Source organism: Rhinolophus sinicus, chromosome 8 (genome assembly GCF_057876585.1).
Source record: "Rhinolophus sinicus isolate RSI-liver-muscle chromosome 8, RSI-T2T, whole genome shotgun sequence".
NCBI classification, from domain to species: domain Eukaryota; kingdom Metazoa; phylum Chordata; class Mammalia; order Chiroptera; family Rhinolophidae; genus Rhinolophus; species Rhinolophus sinicus.
In genome coordinates this window covers 54,952,954-54,969,750 of record NC_142508.1, presented here as the reverse complement: position 1 = coordinate 54,969,750, position 16,797 = coordinate 54,952,954, and the positions used below count along the sequence as shown (strand labels likewise).

The window sequence follows — 16,797 nt, the reverse complement described above, 5'->3', positions numbered from 1 at the left end:
AAAGCGAACAAGGAAAGAGTAATTGTAAAGGTTTCCCCTTCATTATTTTTTTACCTGGTAAAGTGAGTATCAGTTATGCCTTGCAAAGGGTTAACGCATTCTGGAAACAAAGGAAAAAAGCAAGGTTTTAGCAGAAGGCTGTTAAAATGCACATTTCTGAGAAAGCCAGGTAACAGCAGCTTTATATTTCATTTCTCTTGTCTATATTCATATGGATTGCCTTTTAAAATTTGCTGTTTCACGTCATCTTTACAAGTAACCAAAGAGCAACTAAACAAAACCTGTCTAAAACCCTATTCCCTGTGTTCTGTGCCTCCGGTTTTCTGAGACGCTCTGCAGTGACTTCCTCCCTCTGATGCTGGCTCTTCAGAGTTGGGCCAATGTGTGTGTAAGGGGGTTTGGGGGAGGAAAGATTAGTTGATTTATTCTCTTGTGCTCCAAACAGACCCACGACATGAACATTTCACCCAGACTGTGTATGTCTTGGTGGTCTTGAAAAACTAAGCTGTCTTCAGAGGCGTTTTGGATGGGAGACCCACTGTGTCATTTCCAGTGGTTTCTGGGGCCATATTTCAGGCATCCTCAAGCCCATTGTGTCCTCCTCTGCGGGCAGCCCTCTCACCTGGCCCTTTTCCTGGTTCTGTGCTGCAGGTGGTACTACGATGGGCTGAGCCGTGGAGAAGCGGAGGACATGCTGATGAGGGTTCCCCGAGACGGAGCTTTTCTCATCCGGAAGCGGGAAGGGAGCGACTCCTACGCCATCACCTTCAGGTACATCCACAGGCTGGAGCCTGCTGTATGCTCTCCAGAGGAGGCTTAGGAAGGCCAGGTGTGGAGAGCAAAGGGGGAAGTGCTGGTGGAGGGTTAGCTCACAGTGCCTCTCTCCCTAGGGGGTCAGCAGCAGTGACGACAATAATGATACCAAAAGCAGCCTACACTAACATGTGCTCTCAGTGTGCTGGGCCCTGGTCTGTTTTCTCGAGAGTAATGTCCTATATTAACTCACTTTATCTTCCAACAAGTCTGTGACCATGATGGTTATTTTTCAGAGGAAGAAACAGGCACAGAGAGGTTAAGTAACTGGCTGAAACATGAGCCAGGAAGGAGTGGAGCTGGGATTCGAACTCCAGCAGCCCTGGCAGCCCAGATCAGTGATGTTAGAGATCTGACTTCCTCCCATGTTCACTTGCCACCCAACGCTGCCAGTGGGAAGGCCGTATAGACCAACCATCTAGAGGACTGTGGTTCTGTACTTTAATTCCACCCTAAGACACCTGATTTTTCTGGTTTCCACCAATGACAATTTTGGGAGCGGGGCGGTTCAGACTCAGTTCATCATACTGTCTCTTTGTCTTCCCAGCCCCAGTTTATTCTTGATGATGGTGATAGCTAATGTTTCAGATACTGGGTTGTCTTTGAGACTTCATTTGGTTGAGTCCTTCATTACAGCTGGTGAGATCCAGGTATTACAGATAAGGCAATGGAGGCCCAGAGAGGTTAAGTGACTTATCTAGAGCCACACAGCCTAGTTCTGTGCTGAGTCAGAATTTTAGACTCGGGCCTGTTCACCTCCAAAGTCTGTGCTCTTTCTTCACTGCTTTCCAATCCATGCAAAGAGATGAAGTTTTCTGGGAGTGATGGATGGGAGGTGTCCGTTGGTGGCACCAGGGCTTCCTTGGTGAAGCTAAGACCTCAGGATGTGGCACCCGCTGACATATAGCAACACAGTCCAGGAGACCTGAAGTCATAACTCCTACTTCAGCCCTGCTCCTGTTTCCTTCTCTTGCCCAGGGAAGCTTGTTTTAGCTTGCCTTTGTTTATATTTTCCTAAGCATTCATGCATTGAGTACCCTCTGGGTGCTGGATACATTGCATGGGGCTTGCCCTGGGTAACCTAATACTTGCCAGGAGACGGGAGCTTTGAATCCCCAGCACTGCTGGGAAATCCCCGGGAAACTGAGGCTCAGAGAAGTTACCAGAACCTGACCCACGCTCTTAATATCCCAGAGCCACCCTGCCCTAGGGGGCTTTTGTAAAAAGCTTTAAAATGAATTTTTAATTGTATAAATATAGTCTCCTTATAAAAAAATGAAGACATTGCATTGAAGACTAAAGCCCCTTGTGGCCCTACTCATCTTAGTTCTTATCTTGTAGAAAGTAGTTTTCTCACTGTTATCTCCATCGAGACTTAAAAAAAAATATTTATATACATATGTATATACCTGTGGAAAATATATAGTGCCATTTTGTGTGTGGGTAATCTGTTCTAGTTTTAAAAAATACAAATGGAATCATACTATAGTTTCATTCTGCAGCTTGTTCTTCCACTCAGCAGTATTTCTTTTTCTTTTTTAAAAAATTTAATTTATTAAAGTAACTCTGCAAAGGGCTATGAAAGCAGAAGTCTTCCAGCAATTTTTACTGGGCTTTTTGAAGAAATGGCTTAAACAGGACATGTGTTTTAAAACCATAAAAGGTGTCTCTCCGGTGCAACATTTTAAAAAGATGAGTGGTTCGCCCGTAGTAACTGTGCTGTTAGACAGTTTTAATGAAAAGATGCTCTTGGCTGTAAAGTTAAGGTCAAAACTTATTTTCCCAAATGTTTCTATTCTTACTGATGAAAGCTAGTAAAACTGAGGAGCCTGTTCTATTTTGGATTTTTTTCTGCCTCTTGTTTCAAATGGGTGAGGAAATAAAAGACTTGTTTCCTTTTGGGGAAAAGAAAATTCCACTGTTGCATTAGTCGGTCCATTTTTAGATATGATTTAAGGATTTGGGCACCAAGTCCCTGAGTTCTAGAGCAGAGACTGGTAAATGTTTTCTGTAAAGGACCAGAGGATAAATATTTTAGACCTTGCAGACCATGTGATCTCTGTTGCAACTACTTGGCTCTGCCTTTGTAGAGTGAATGCAGCCACAAGCAATACATAAACAAATGAATGTGGCCATGTTTCAATAAAACTTTATTTACAAAAATGGGGGGTAGGCCAGATTTGGCCTGTGGGCCATAGTTTGCCGACCCTGACCTGGACATTAGGGTATTTCCCCAAAAGTCAAGTCCTATAGTTGGGGAGGCGTGGAAGGGCAAGATGAACTAGCTGTTGAATCACTCCCCAGTATTTGTTCTGAGGTACAGGCTCCTAGGCTCCTCTGTATCTGTTTTGAAAAGACCCACATCATTGTATTCCATAGGAGTGCTACATCCTTTTATGACCTGGTCCCCTAAGGATGGACAACTAGGTTATTTCTAAGAGGCAGGGATTATATAGCAGTTGTCTGGCTGCCAGGATCTCGGTGTGTCAGCCCAGTGTGGTCTTCCCCGCTCCAGGGCCAGGGGCAAGGTGAAGCACTGTCGCATCAACCGGGACGGCCGGCACTTCGTGCTGGGGACCTCTGCCTACTTCGAGAGCCTGGTGGAGCTCGTCAGTTACTATGAGAAGCATGCGCTCTACCGAAAAATGAGACTGCGCTACCCTGTGACCCCTGAGCTCCTGGAACGCTACAATATGGTATGCGGTTGACTCACTAGTGATTTGGTAGAATAGCTTGTCTGAGGTTCTAGTTCATCTCTTTATTCAGCAAACTTTTACCGAGCACTTAACCATGTATCTGATACCCTGAAGATACAAAATTGAACACAGTGGACAAAGACCCTGCCCTCATGCTGGTTGCAGTCTAGTGTGGGGAAGACAGATAATAAATGAGATGAATGAAAAAAAAATACAGATCAAATGCCAGCTGGTGATAAGTGCTATGGAGAAAAACAAACTGGGAAGGTGGACAAGTGGATGGGGAAGTGGTTGCCATTCTCAAAGGTGGTCTGGGAAGATGTCACTGAGAAGGAGACATTTGAGCAGACACTAGTGGAGGTGAAGGAATGGGTCATGCTGCTTTGTAGAGCAAGAAGGAACAGCAAGTGCAAAGGTCCTGAGGTCAGGGTGTGCCTGGAGGCACAGAGAAGAAGCCGGTGTGGCTGGAATTGAGTGAGCCAGGGTAAGGGTAGAACTTAATAAGGATGGGGATTGATAGAGGGCTGCAGGTATAGGGCCACTGTAAGACACTTGCTTTGATCCTGAGCAATTGGAAGGTTCTGAGCAGAAAAGAGACTTGATCTGATCACCATGTCTCAGTTGCTATCCAGTGCATTTATTAACTTACTGAAAAAAGATTTATTGTGTACCTACCATGTGCCAGGAACAGTTCTAGATACTGGGAGTATGGTAGAACAAGTCTGCACTTAGGAAATTTAGGTTTTAGGTAGGGGAACTGGATAATGTGTAATCACATAAATAAGATGCCTTCAGGCAGTGTGAATTACAATCAAAGAAAATCAGATAGGATGGTGCCATAAGGGATGGGAGTTACATTAGATTGAGGTGTGGGAGGTCAAAGAAGTCCTCCTGCAGAGGGTTTAATGTGAGCTGAAACCTAGGAGAGGGAGTGAATTGGCCATGGCTGCTGGGAAGGAAGCCAATTCTAGGTGGGGGAGCAGCCACAGCACGCCCTGAGCTGACTCTGAGGGACAGAATGGTGGCCAGTGTGGCTGGAGCCCAGTGAGGAGAGACAGAGGGCAGGATGGGTCTTCAGTGTGTGCAGTAAATGTTTAACCAGCTCTCTGAGGAAAGAAGCCCTGGTCTGTGGCATTTGCCAATTTCCATGGTGTAAATACTTCCACGGTGGCCAGTTACAAGCTACTGACACTAAAGGCAGGTCAGGAAGAGACATCATAATGGGCTCTAGCACAGTCAGGGTTTGTGTTTTTACAAAGGAGCACAGTGCCTGACGCATAGTAGGCCAGGATAGGGGACTTTCTTGTTTTGGGGTAAAGTTTCCAAGTTTTGGGGAACTTCTTGATAGCTCCTCACTGTCTCTATGCACAAGGCATGAGTACACTGTGACATTTCAACTCTTTGACCCAGGAGGACCTGGAATCCTCGTTCAATTTAAGGGTTGTCTCAGGAGCATGGATGTTTCCATTTATTTTTCTTTATTCTTTTTCAGGAAAGAGATATAAACTCCCTGTATGACGTCAGCAGAATGTATGTGGATCCCAGTGAAATCAATCCTTCTATGGTACAGTGCCAACCTTTAATTCACACTATTTTCTGGTCCCCAGATTGACATGGAATCCACCCCTCCCTTCATCCCCCCGTCACCGCTACTCCTGGTCATACATTTTGGAAAACTTGGCCAAAAAAAAAAATTTTTCTTTTCTTTTTTAGAAGAAATGATGATTGACAATATGACATCTAGTTTCAGGGAAGAGGTTAATAGAAATCCATCCAAATGCAACTATGCCTTGCTAAAATTCTGAGGTTTGATGAACCACCTTTGGGCCAGACGGCTTCTAATTAAAAGTCTTTCAAACGTCTCTTGCTCACCGACTGAGTTGGTAGCGTTTATAAATTCCGTTTGTTTCACTGACCTCCTTGTAGTGTGAACGCTATCTCGTATTCCCACCCTGGCTGTTGTGTAATTTCCTGCAGAGAGGGATGGATTTTATTCTTAGCCCCCAGCTCCTCCTGGCTCTGGTTTCATCTCACATTTAGTTTGAGCCTGCAGAGGAAGAATGATGCGAAGTTTCTGTTTGGGGGGCTGTCTGGCACGTGATTAGTGTACAGTTCTTGATTAGGAAGCGGCCCCACTGGTGGGCTCTGTAGAAGTCCAGAGACTTATATGTTTTCCTTTTTTAAAACTTATAATCCTTGGCCAAAGCACATCCCTTTCAGCAAGAAATGAAGTCTCAAAAAGTTGTAAGCAAATGGAGCTGTGTGCAAAATGTGTTAGTGGACTTAGCTTAATTGTAAAAGCTTTTATTAGAAGTGACAGATGCTTTGGAAATGAGAATGACATGGCCTCATGTCAGCCAGATGTCAGGGGGTGGTGAAGACCACAGTAAGCTGAGGAACACACAGCTTGTCTCAAGGGCAGCCACTCCCTGTGAACAGGAGGAGCAGGCCAGGCCTGATTTCTCAAGACAAGCCAATAATCTAGATGTTTTATGTGAAATCTCCCCATACTTAAATCCTGGCAACTGAACCAAGTTGTAGAGAAACATCTTCCCATACCAGGTGAGCCACGTAAAACACGACTGCCTGATAAAATTGATCACAAGTTGCCCAACTGGGGTGAATGCCTCGAAATAAAATCATCACTCGTATGATGATTGAAAAATGATACAACAATTAAAAAACCCACTTTGGGAAAACAAGAAAAATCACCAGTCCTAGTCTCACCACCCTAACGCGGTAGCTGTCTACATTTTGGGGTGTTCTGTTTCCTCTGGTCTTCACCTGCATGTATTTTACTGTCACTACCAACTTGCTGCACCTGCCGGTTCTGCTTTGTTCGCTTGCCACTTGGACATGTGTGGGCTTCTCCACACTGCTTATCTTTTTAATGACCATTTTTGTTTAACCTGATAGGCCAACTGATTTAGATTAAATACATGGATTGGAATTTTAACTTAAAAAAAGAATGTTTTCAATGCTGCGGAATATTCTGGGTGGCTGTACCAGTTTCGCTATCCCCATCAATAGCCATTTGGGTCGTTTCTGCTTTTCGCTCTTCTAGTTAACCCTAAAATGAACTTCTCCATGTGTGAGGCTTTGGGCATTTTTTGCATTATTCCCTTTGGATGAGTTGTTAGAACTGGAATGACTGGATCAATAATAGGTAACATATCGATGATCACACATCAAACAATGTTTAAGCATTTGATAGCTCATTAATCTTCACAAAAGCCCCATGCAATGGATACTAGTTTTTGTGTGCCCATTGTACAGATGAGGAAACTGAGGCACATAGAGGTGGAATAATTGCTGAGGTCACATAGCTAGGAAGGCTTTTGTGCTAAGAGTGATGTGTGTGCTCTTAGCCACTTTTCATTGCCACATGTCTACTTCGTCATCTGATGGATGGCTTGCTTCTTTGTAGTTCATGAAGGACCAGCTATCAGGCTGGAGACTTGCTCCCTATGGAAGCCATTATATGGTGCTACTATCTCTACCATTGGCTATATTTTCCTTGTGGCCTTCGAGCCTGGCAGTGACTTGTGGAGTTTCATGGGGAAAGATGTGGCTCTGATCCTTATGTCCACCCTGAAAGCAAGACGTGCTAGTAGAGCAGGCTCCGTTTGCAGGTGGGGGAGATACAGGCAGGAGACCTGGTTAGCCTCTGGTTGGAGGTTCCTATGGCAGAGCTTGCAGAACCCAGTTTAGATCGCTTCTTAAGGAACATCATGAGCTATGGCAGTAACACATTAACTGATCCATCTCTGAGCTGAGCCACTTACCAGCTGGTTAACCTTGGGTAAGATACTTCATCTCTCTGTACTTCGGTTTCCTCATCTATAAAATGAGCATATAATACTGCTCCCTACCTGTTAGGGTTGTGGGGAGGATTAAAGGAGATACTATAGGTAAAAAGCCTAGAGTAGTGCTTTGACTATAGAAAGTTCCTAAGAAATGCTAGATATTGTCATTTTTATCATGGCGTGCCTTATCTCATTTAATAGTCTCAACAACTCTGTGAAGCATGTAACGTTTTAATTCCCATTTTACAGATGGGGAAACTGAGGCTTGGGAGAGCCTCAAGGTTATATAATAGCAAGGGACAGAGCAATAACTTGAACCCACATATTTGCCTCCATAGCCTGTGCTCTGAGGAGCAGTTTTCCTGGATTCCTTATAAAACCCATTCCCATTTCCTTGGGTAAAGGGAGGGGAAAATTGCTATCTAAGCAGGTTTGACAATTTCAGAGGTTTTTCCCATTAATATTTGCTTGCTGTGTGGGTGTTCATTTTGCCATAGGTTTATGCTTGACAAACAGCAGGCATTAAAGCAAATTCATTGCAGACAATTTTTATCCTGAGTAAGTGCCGGCTTGCTTGTTCCTGCCAATGCAGAGACCACCTTTTGGTGAATATAATGGAGAAGTACCTCAGTTAGGCTTGCAAAATGTCAGTGTCCTGTAGAAGTTCATTTAGGGGACTGGTGACCTAGGTAAAATACTGGCGAGGCCCAGCATGGCCAGGGAGTGTTGAGCTTGAACTTCTGGGAGGGTTGTTCAGCATGGGCACTGAGGACTTCAGAAGTGGTGATGTGGCTGACAAGGTCAGTCCCCATCTTCACTCCCTGGAGACTTTTGGGATTTATGCCTCCTTTGCAATGCCACAACTTCGCCAGCAGATGGCACTGTAACCTTGGAATGAAGCCTCCCACTTCCTAATGAGAAGAAGCAAATGTGCCAGGGAATGCAGCCACCTCCCCCTGCTCTCGTCCGCCCGGCCTGACCTTTTCCTTCTTGTTTTCCCTGAAAGCCTCAGAGAACCGTGAAAGCTCTGTATGACTACAAAGCCAAGCAGAGTGATGAGCTGAGCTTCTGCCGTGGTGCCCTCATTCACAACGTCTCCAAGGAGCCCGGGGGCTGGTAAGGCTGAGCCGCTTAGTAGATGAACTTGACTGGTCCCCTCTTGGTAGTGAGACTCAAGTGCTGTCTGAGCTATGACCCCTTTTATCTGCATTCTGAGCTAGCTTTCATCTGTGGTACCTTCTCTGGGAAGTGGCTTGATGCATGCGTGCTCTATTCGGAAAAGTGGATAAACAACGGTAATAATTATCATATCATATCACATCATATTATATATTATTTTAATTGTAATAGCAGCTATCATTTATTGAGATCTTACTGTGTGCCATGCATTATGCTAATTGCTTTCATATGTCATCTAACCAAATCCGCATTCTAAACCTGTGGAGTTAGGACTATGACCTATGGAGTACCTTACGGACGCGGCAAATGAGGCTTTCCAAAATTGCACAACTACTAATAGCACAGGCTCTTCCAGACACAAGCCTGTGCGTTATTTTAAATTCAAATGTTTATGTTATGGCTTAGTCCTGTGCCCTGTGCAATAGTCCCATCCTGGATTGAAGAGGGCACACTTTTTAGACCAAAAGTACCTAGGGTTTAGTTACCTCTAACCACTTTTCACTTGGGAAGAAAAATTTGCTACCCATCCATAGGTCCCAGGGCAGGTGGTTTTGTGGGATGATTTCTACCTTAGACCAATAAGAACTCGTTCATAACCATGAGCACTGGCAGAGACACAAGTATCCCACAATGCCCACATCTCTTCCTCCCACAAGATAGCTGGGCTTGACCTAGAAATCTGAATAGCAGCTCAAATTGAGCACCTCTGTGTCAAGCACCATTTTAAACACTTATTTCAATACCTAATTTAATCCACACAATGACCCGATAAGGTTCTTTCTTTTATTATCTGCATTTTACAGGCAAGGAAACGGAGACACAGAGAAGTACAGTAACTTGTCCAGGGCCACACAGCAGGCTGAGATTTGAAGCCAGGCCTTCTGACTCCAGAGCCCACACTCTTAACCTTAACTCATATACTAGGTCTAGAGGTTTTCAAAGTCTTTTTTTTTTTTTTTAATTTGGAGAACCCCCTCTTTCCAAGCCAGTTCTTACCAGGATTCCCAGAGTCAGACACAGGTAACAGCGGAGTGTTTTGCTGAACCTGGAGTGGGGGCCTGGAGCTCCTGTCTGGCCTCCCTGCTAACATCTGCCCTTCCCGCTGCAGCCCCCAGAGCTCCCCCTCACATGTTCCCAGCCCCAGCTTGCCAACCACAGTGTTACCCATCTGCTTTTCCCTTAGATAGAGGTCTGAATTTTTCCAAAGTCTGTCCACCCTGTGTGGCATAGCCAGAATCAGCGTCTCCCCCAGGCCCCAGTGCCCCCTCATTGTGCTGTTGTACCCTGCCTCTGTTGAGGTTCCATTTCTATGCAGGTGACTGACTTAGGGTATTGTGGGTACAGCCCAGGTAATCACTCCAAATCACACACTTTCCCATGTGTGAAAGAGCCTCATCCCTTTCCACACCTCCGATGTGGCGTTCTCCAAATGTCCCAGGCTCTTATATTGAGATGAAATAATAGACTGGTATAAAGGGCTTTGGTGGGAGACCGTGGGCAAACTGCCCAGCTGAGGTTCACCCATTTCTCATGCTCTCTCTGGTGGCAATAGTGCCACCTAGTGGGATGCCTGCATCACACCACCTTTTTCTTTGCATCCTCCCTAACTGGTTCCAGTATAGCTATGGGGGACCAAATAAGTTTTGTCTAAACTAGGAGGCATCTGAGAGGGAAGGGAATGCTCTTGTTAATAACGACGCCTGGACAGCAGGCACAGACCACTCAATTCTGGGCAAACAGTGCATACAGTCACCTGAAGACAGCCAGCCTTGGCCTGAGATGGGGCTGGAGAAATGAAGGTGACAGGGTGCGAAAATGGCTTACAGCTGGTGAGCCCGTATTTCCACCAGGCCACGGGACAGTCGGTCCTTCGCCTGCTTAGTCGGGTCAGTAAACATTAGTGAAGCGCAGATGTGATAAGCTTTAGAAAGGTGTCACATCGTACACCTTTGAGAAAGGTATAAATTAACAGCAAGGTGCAGGGTGTTCCGACAGCTGTGGGCACGATGCCACAGCAACACAGAAGAAGTGTTCAGCCTAGGTGGCAGTCAGGGGACACGCCTGGAAGAGACACCTCTGAGCTGAGTCTTCAATTGTTAGTAGGAGCAAGCTGAATACAAAGGGTATGGACTAAAGCATGGAAACTGGGCAGCATGGCGGGGGGGCGCCATGGGGGGGTGTGTGACAGGTTGCCTGGAAGGAATGTCTGAGTCATGGAGAGGCGGGAGTTTTGGTCTGAGAGTCCCTGGGGTCAGACCGTATAGGCTCTGATAGCCAGGCTAAAGAGTCTAGGCTTGCTTCTGAAGGCCTCGGGAGCTGTCAGCTGTGGTGTGGTCAGAGACGCATTCTGGAAAGCGCCCCTGGCTGCAGAAAGGGGTCCACACGAGAAGTTGTGCCCGGGTGCTGGACTTGGGATTAGAATCTTAGAGGTGCCCACTGTGTAGTGGAGTTGAGACACATACACAGATCAATTATGTCCCATGTTATCAGTGCCATTGCAGAGGTGGGAAGAAGGTCCCAGGCAGTATTTTAGCTGAACAACAAGAACTAACACCGCTGAGCACTTACTATGTACTAGGTGCGGTTTAAAGCTCTCAGCATGTGTTAACCCCTGCAGTCCCAATCAATCCCGCTGGAAGAGGCACTAGGATTATTCCCATTTTACAGACAGAGAGTCCAGGCCACACAGTGCTCATGGAACTGGTGGTAGAACTGGAATTTGATTCCAGGCTCTCTGGCTCCGGAACCTTCTTTATCCCACCATTGTCTCTAAACTCACGGCCCTCCTTGAAATGCAATTGCACCAGCTTCAGATTAGAGGTTGTGCCTTTTGTGGCTTCTGATGTCCGTGTAAAGCATGGAAACTTGTGACTTTTGATGTCTTTGACCAAGCATTAGGATCATGGGCTGAGGACTTCCCCCTCATCACTCATTGCTGATAAAAAAGCAGAGCATCCCTTTGAAATGTTCTGTTGTCCCGGCTAATGACTACCTCCTCCGCTCACTTGCTGTCTTTCCCCCACCAGCAGCGGGGCTCTAACGAGCAGTGATGGATTATTAACACTGCTGAGGGGAGGCCCTCTGATGCCCTCTCTTTGCATCTAGGTGGAAAGGAGACTATGGAACCAGAATCCAACAGTACTTCCCGTCGAATTACGTCGAGGACACTTCTACAGTCGATGTGGAGGAACTGGAGAAGCAGGTAAGGCTCCATCAGCTGGTGCTGTTCTTCAGGGAATCCACGGAACCATCTCAGTGGGCACATAGCACACGCACTGCTGCGTGGTCTCCTTAGAGCTCTGGAACAGGGACAACAGAGTGACGTGGAAATTAGGAGTGTTCCCCCGAGCTATTGTGGGCGAAAGTCACTGGGACAAGCCGTTATGTTTTCATCAGGTTGTGCTGGGCTGGAAGGCTTTGAATATGCAGGAGAATTCCCTCTGGAGTGAAAAATGGCCAAATGGGGAATTTGTCCTTTGCTTAAAGCAGCTTGCAAATGAAACACATTTAGCTTGGCCAGCCAGACATTCAGAACGTGCTTGGTGTGAATAAGCAAGCGGGCCTAAGTAGAAGGTGAGTTGAGGCCCTCCTGGTGACATTGCAAACCTGGTTTCCATGCCCTACCTCCTCTTGCCCAGAAAGAGCAAAGAGCAGCCACTTTGAGTGGGACAGCATTGCACCAAGGAGGAACTCTGTAATAAGGACCTTAAGGTCCTATTTGAGCCCAAGGAATTTTCTAAGGGAGTTGAGGCAATCTGGGAAGGCTGCATGGAGGAAGGGGGATTTGAGCTTTAAAAGTCAAGTTAGAGATCAATAGCAAGAGACGGGCAGGAGGGAATTCCAAATGGGAGGCACAGCTTTAGCAAAGGTGTGGTGGTAGGAACGCAGTTGTGTTCAGTGTGTTCGACCTGAGGGAGAGACGTGACCCCCTCCTCCCTCACTGTGTCTGTTCGTGGTGCCCCTCCCCATGTAATCAGCATTGTACTAGTGGAGGGATGGGGGAATACAAGCAATGGCCAGATGCACCGTTCTGCCTCCTCTCCTGAGACCAAGATATTTCCCATATTATCTGGACCCTGGGAGGGTCCAGTGGGTAGAGGTAGAGCTGGAAGGCTAACCAAGGCCTTAACGCCAGATCACAGAGCGTAGGTGCCGGTCCCACAGGACATGGGGCATCGTAGAGGGTTCTTGAGCTGGGCTTTAGGAGTCCAGAGAGTCCCATTTCGTCATCATGTCAGAATAAAGGATCTAGTATGTTTTTGAAACCAGATCCATGGGAATGCTTCAAAACCTGTTCTAGAAAATCACAAGGCACATTTTTATGGATTGGAAAAATGAGACGCTGAACCTGCCGGCACCTGCTCACTGCTCGGTCCGTATCAGCAACACACTTCATTATGTAGCTCTCTCCCTCTGGATGTCTCCTGTAATGAAAATGCATTTTAAACAGTTCCATAGGCAGTGTCTCTGCTAAGCGGTGTGCTTTGGAAACTGGTTGTCTTTTGTGATTATTCCTGTTAAGATTAACGTGAGTTATGTCTTGTTTCTTCACAGATTATTGAAGACAATCCTTTAGGGTCTCTTTGCAGAGGAATATTAGATCTCAACACCTATAACGTTGGTACGTGCACACGTGGTCTTAGCCTGGATTCCCACCCAGATGCCCCACTGCCTGGCCTCAGAACTGCCCCAGGCAAGGAGGAGGTGGCGGTCACTGGTCCTTCTAGCCTTGATTTGGATGCTGAAGCCAAGTTGTGGGCCAGGCTGGTCACTGATTACAATGTTCTGTCTGCTCTTAATATCTGTAAAGTCCTAACACAGTCACCATGTGCCGAGTAAGTGCTAGACAAATGTTAGATGTTATTCCCAACGTCATTTCAGAGATACTCCTGGGTTTCCCATGCCTTTCTAAGAGGAGCTGGGCTGTAGGCTGGGCTGCGATGGAACACAGAGTTGGGAGTGTCCAGTTCTAAGCCTAGCTCTGCCTCTCAGTTGCTATGAGACCCTGGGCCTTGTCATTTCTCTCTGAACTTCCGCTTCCTGGCTGCTCCGCTGGGCCTGCCCTCATTGAAGTCTGGTGCAAGGGAGGAGTGAATGCATGGCCCTGGGCATGCAGGCTTATACACCGGTGGCAGGGCTGTGATTTATATGGAACTTTCTGAGCCTCCACCATGCCTGCTTTTAAGTAAGGATATAGTAGCTTGCATATGAAGGGACAGAAGGCAATTAGGAGAACATTCTGGGCAAGAGACCTCAACAGCTTCCTTTTCTGGGCAGTCCATGTTTCCACAACAGGCCTCCACGTTCCCTACAGTTCATCAGTCCATTTAGCTGGACTTCATCCCTCCAAGGCCCTCAGTGGGGAGGCCTGAGCATGGTCCCTGCAGGGCGAGGAACTTTCTGCTTCTAGTGACAGTGCTTTGCTTTCTCCATCTAGTATCTGTTTTTTTTTCTTTTTCTTTTTTCTTCCTGACAACAATCCAACAGGGTAGGTAGGAGAGGGATTCTTTGTCCCAGTTAACAGATGAGAAAACCAAGCTCCTAAGTGACCACAAGCCCTGCCTGATGTCCCCAGGTGGGTAAATTGACAAGCTGGAACTCACTTGTGTTGCTCTTTGTATTGTCTCCTGTACCGTGTTGGCAAAGCACAGACGCATGGCTTAGTGGTTACGAATAGGGAACTCAGCTTTGCCATTACTAGGTATGGGACCTTCCATGTGTTACTTTCCCTCAACGAGTCTCTGTTTGCTCTCCTGTAAAATGGGCACGACAAGAGTAGCATGCCTAAAAGTTTATGATAAGGATTAAATAAGATACAGTGCATGTCATCTGCTTTGTATATTGCCCGGCACATAAGAGCTCAGAGATCTTAGTAAATGATGTTATTTGGCAGATAATTTCTCCCGTCATAGCCTTAATTTTCTTATCTAGAAAACACTTCCTCTGCAGAGAGAATCTATTCCATGCCTCTAGCTTCGGGTGGCTGCGGGCCATCCTTGGTGTTCCTTGGCGTGGGGCGGCATCCCTCTGATCTCTCCCTCTGTCTTTAATGGCCTTCCTTGTGTCTGTGTCTCAAATTTCCCTCTCCTTCCTCTGAGAAGGACACTAGTTGTTGGAGGTAGGGTCCACCCTAAATCCAGGGATGATCTCATCCTGAGATTCTTAAGTACATCTGCAAAGACCCTATTTCCGACTAAGGCCGCATTCATAGGTACCAGGAGTCAGAACGCAGACATATCGTTTTGGCGAATACTACCCAGGCTGCTGCATACCTTAAGCAGTAACGTGTGTAAAGACTCTAGACACTGCCTGATACAAAGCAGATGTTCCAGTCAATGCTGACCATGATGACAGCAATGGTGGTTGGGTTGGTTTCATGACAGAAGTGGCTCAGGCAGCGTGAAGTCTGGTCTTTGTGGTTTTCTAACCGGCTGATCAGGACTTTGATTATTCTCTCCCAAAGTGAAAGCCCCACACGGGAAAAACCAGAAGTCTTTTGTCTTTATCCTGGAGCCCAAGAAGCAGGGTGACCCTCCGGTGGAGTTTGCCACGGACAAGGTGGAGGAGCTCTTCGAGTGGTTTCAGAGCATTCGGGAGATCACCTGGAAGATTGACACCAAGGTAGGCCCTTTGCTTACCTGGGCTCAGGTGGGCCTGGTGTGCTCAGGTCTCTGGCAGTCTGCTGAGATGTGGATGGATCTGGGCAGCAGGAAGAGCAGGCCCAGGGGCCCCAGAGAATTCACGGAGGTGATGCGGTGGGTTCAGACAATAACTCCAATCATTTTGAAGAGGAAGTGGATATTGGATGTCCCCCCTGGGAAGCTGGGTTGAGTGTGAATGGTCAGAAGGCTCAGAGTATAGTGATTCCAGATATTTGGGGCTGCGTCTTGGCAAGAAAGTTTGGCCTTCCTTATTTTGAGTGTTTTCTTATCTCTAAATATTGTTGAAAGCAGGCTGGATCCTTTCCACAGCGAGTGTTCACTGAGCTCACCTCCCTGGACCCGCAGTGGGCCCTGGGAATACTGTGATTGACAGGACCCCATTCTTTCCCTTCAGAAGTTTGTGTTCCTGTGGAGGAACTTCCGCTCTAGATGGGAATAAGATTTCCAGGGTTATCCTGACTGGAGCATTAGTATTTGGCTGGAAGTGTTTTGAGAAGGATGAGGTACTGGGTAAGAATGGGAGGTTTGGAACTAGGCATACTGGAGTTTGCATCCCGGCAGGGCTGGATCCTGGGCATGTAACCAAACTTCTCGGGGCCTCAGTTTCCTTGTCTGCAAAATGGGGAGCCAAGTACCTCATTCAAAAGATGAAGTGAGGATGAAATGGGACAAAGCATGAAAACTGCTGGGCTTGGTGCCTGGCACACAGCAAAGGCTCAGTTCACAAAGGTATTTAATCATCACGTTGTCACTGTACCAGGAGGACATGGGGAAATGTAAGGTACATCTGCCCTTTCTTGTGGCCGTACAACTGGGAAGACATTCTAGGGTCTCCCATCTACTCACTTGCTTCTAAGACAGGTCTTGACCCACAGGACTGATGGATGTTGAAGCTTTCCCAGGACCCCTTGGGCCCTTCCACCTCTCGTTATAGTTTATGAGTCTTCCCTCCTTCAGTGTTCTTGGAGGGTCAGCTGCCATCAGCTTGGTCTTCCCTTCTCTCTGGGGTGCCTCACCTCTTGGCCAGTCTCTGGTTACTGTGTCTCACCCTTTGAACATCCTGGAGTGAAGTTCCACTTTTTTAGAAGACTTTCTGCAGCGGGCTGGTGGAACGAACGAGTACCCTCCCTGCCAGGGCCTGCCGTTTTTCCTGTCCCAGAGTCTAGTCAGAGACCTCTCAGGTGGGTCCTCATTCTTCCCAAGGCTTCCACACCATCACCAGTCCCATGGGATGAAACCATGAACTTGTGGCCCACAGGCTGTTTGCTCCCACTTTTCCTAATGGGAGCATCTCATCTGCTATCTCGGGCCTCCGGTGCAGTACTGCTCTGAGGCACAAGGGGGCGCCACCGTCCCAAGGTTCATTTGAAAGATCGTTTCCCCCATCTCCTCATTGCCCAGTTGAACAGTTGTCATGATATGTATGGCACCATTTGCCAGCATGTGACCCTCCTCAGCATGTGCTAGTAATTGTGATTCTGGGCCCCTTTCGCTGAGAATGGAGAAAAACACCAGGGAGGAAGCCCTTTGCAACTATTCTCCGTAGACTTTTTTCTGAGGCCCCCGAACCTCTCCTGAGCGTGGGCCGAGTGTGGGGCTCAGAGTGGTACAGGCATGGTGATGATACTGTCTTCGTGGTCC

At 47.0% G+C, this 16,797-nt stretch overlaps 1 protein-coding gene across 1 annotated transcript in view; it reads left to right on the top strand.

Annotated features, from left to right (window-relative positions):
- Positions 1 to 16,797, top strand: part of PLCG2 (phospholipase C gamma 2) — a 139,849-nt gene that overhangs the window by 90,267 nt on the left and 32,785 nt on the right. The window contains exons 19-25 of the mRNA XM_019743719.3: positions 652 to 771; positions 3,329 to 3,509; positions 5,002 to 5,073; positions 8,322 to 8,431; positions 11,600 to 11,696; positions 13,049 to 13,115; positions 14,958 to 15,115. Coding sequence (XP_019599278.1) covers positions 652 to 771; positions 3,329 to 3,509; positions 5,002 to 5,073; positions 8,322 to 8,431; positions 11,600 to 11,696; positions 13,049 to 13,115; positions 14,958 to 15,115 — 805 coding nt within the window. The remainder of the gene's footprint in view (positions 1 to 651; positions 772 to 3,328; positions 3,510 to 5,001; positions 5,074 to 8,321; positions 8,432 to 11,599; positions 11,697 to 13,048; positions 13,116 to 14,957; positions 15,116 to 16,797) is intronic.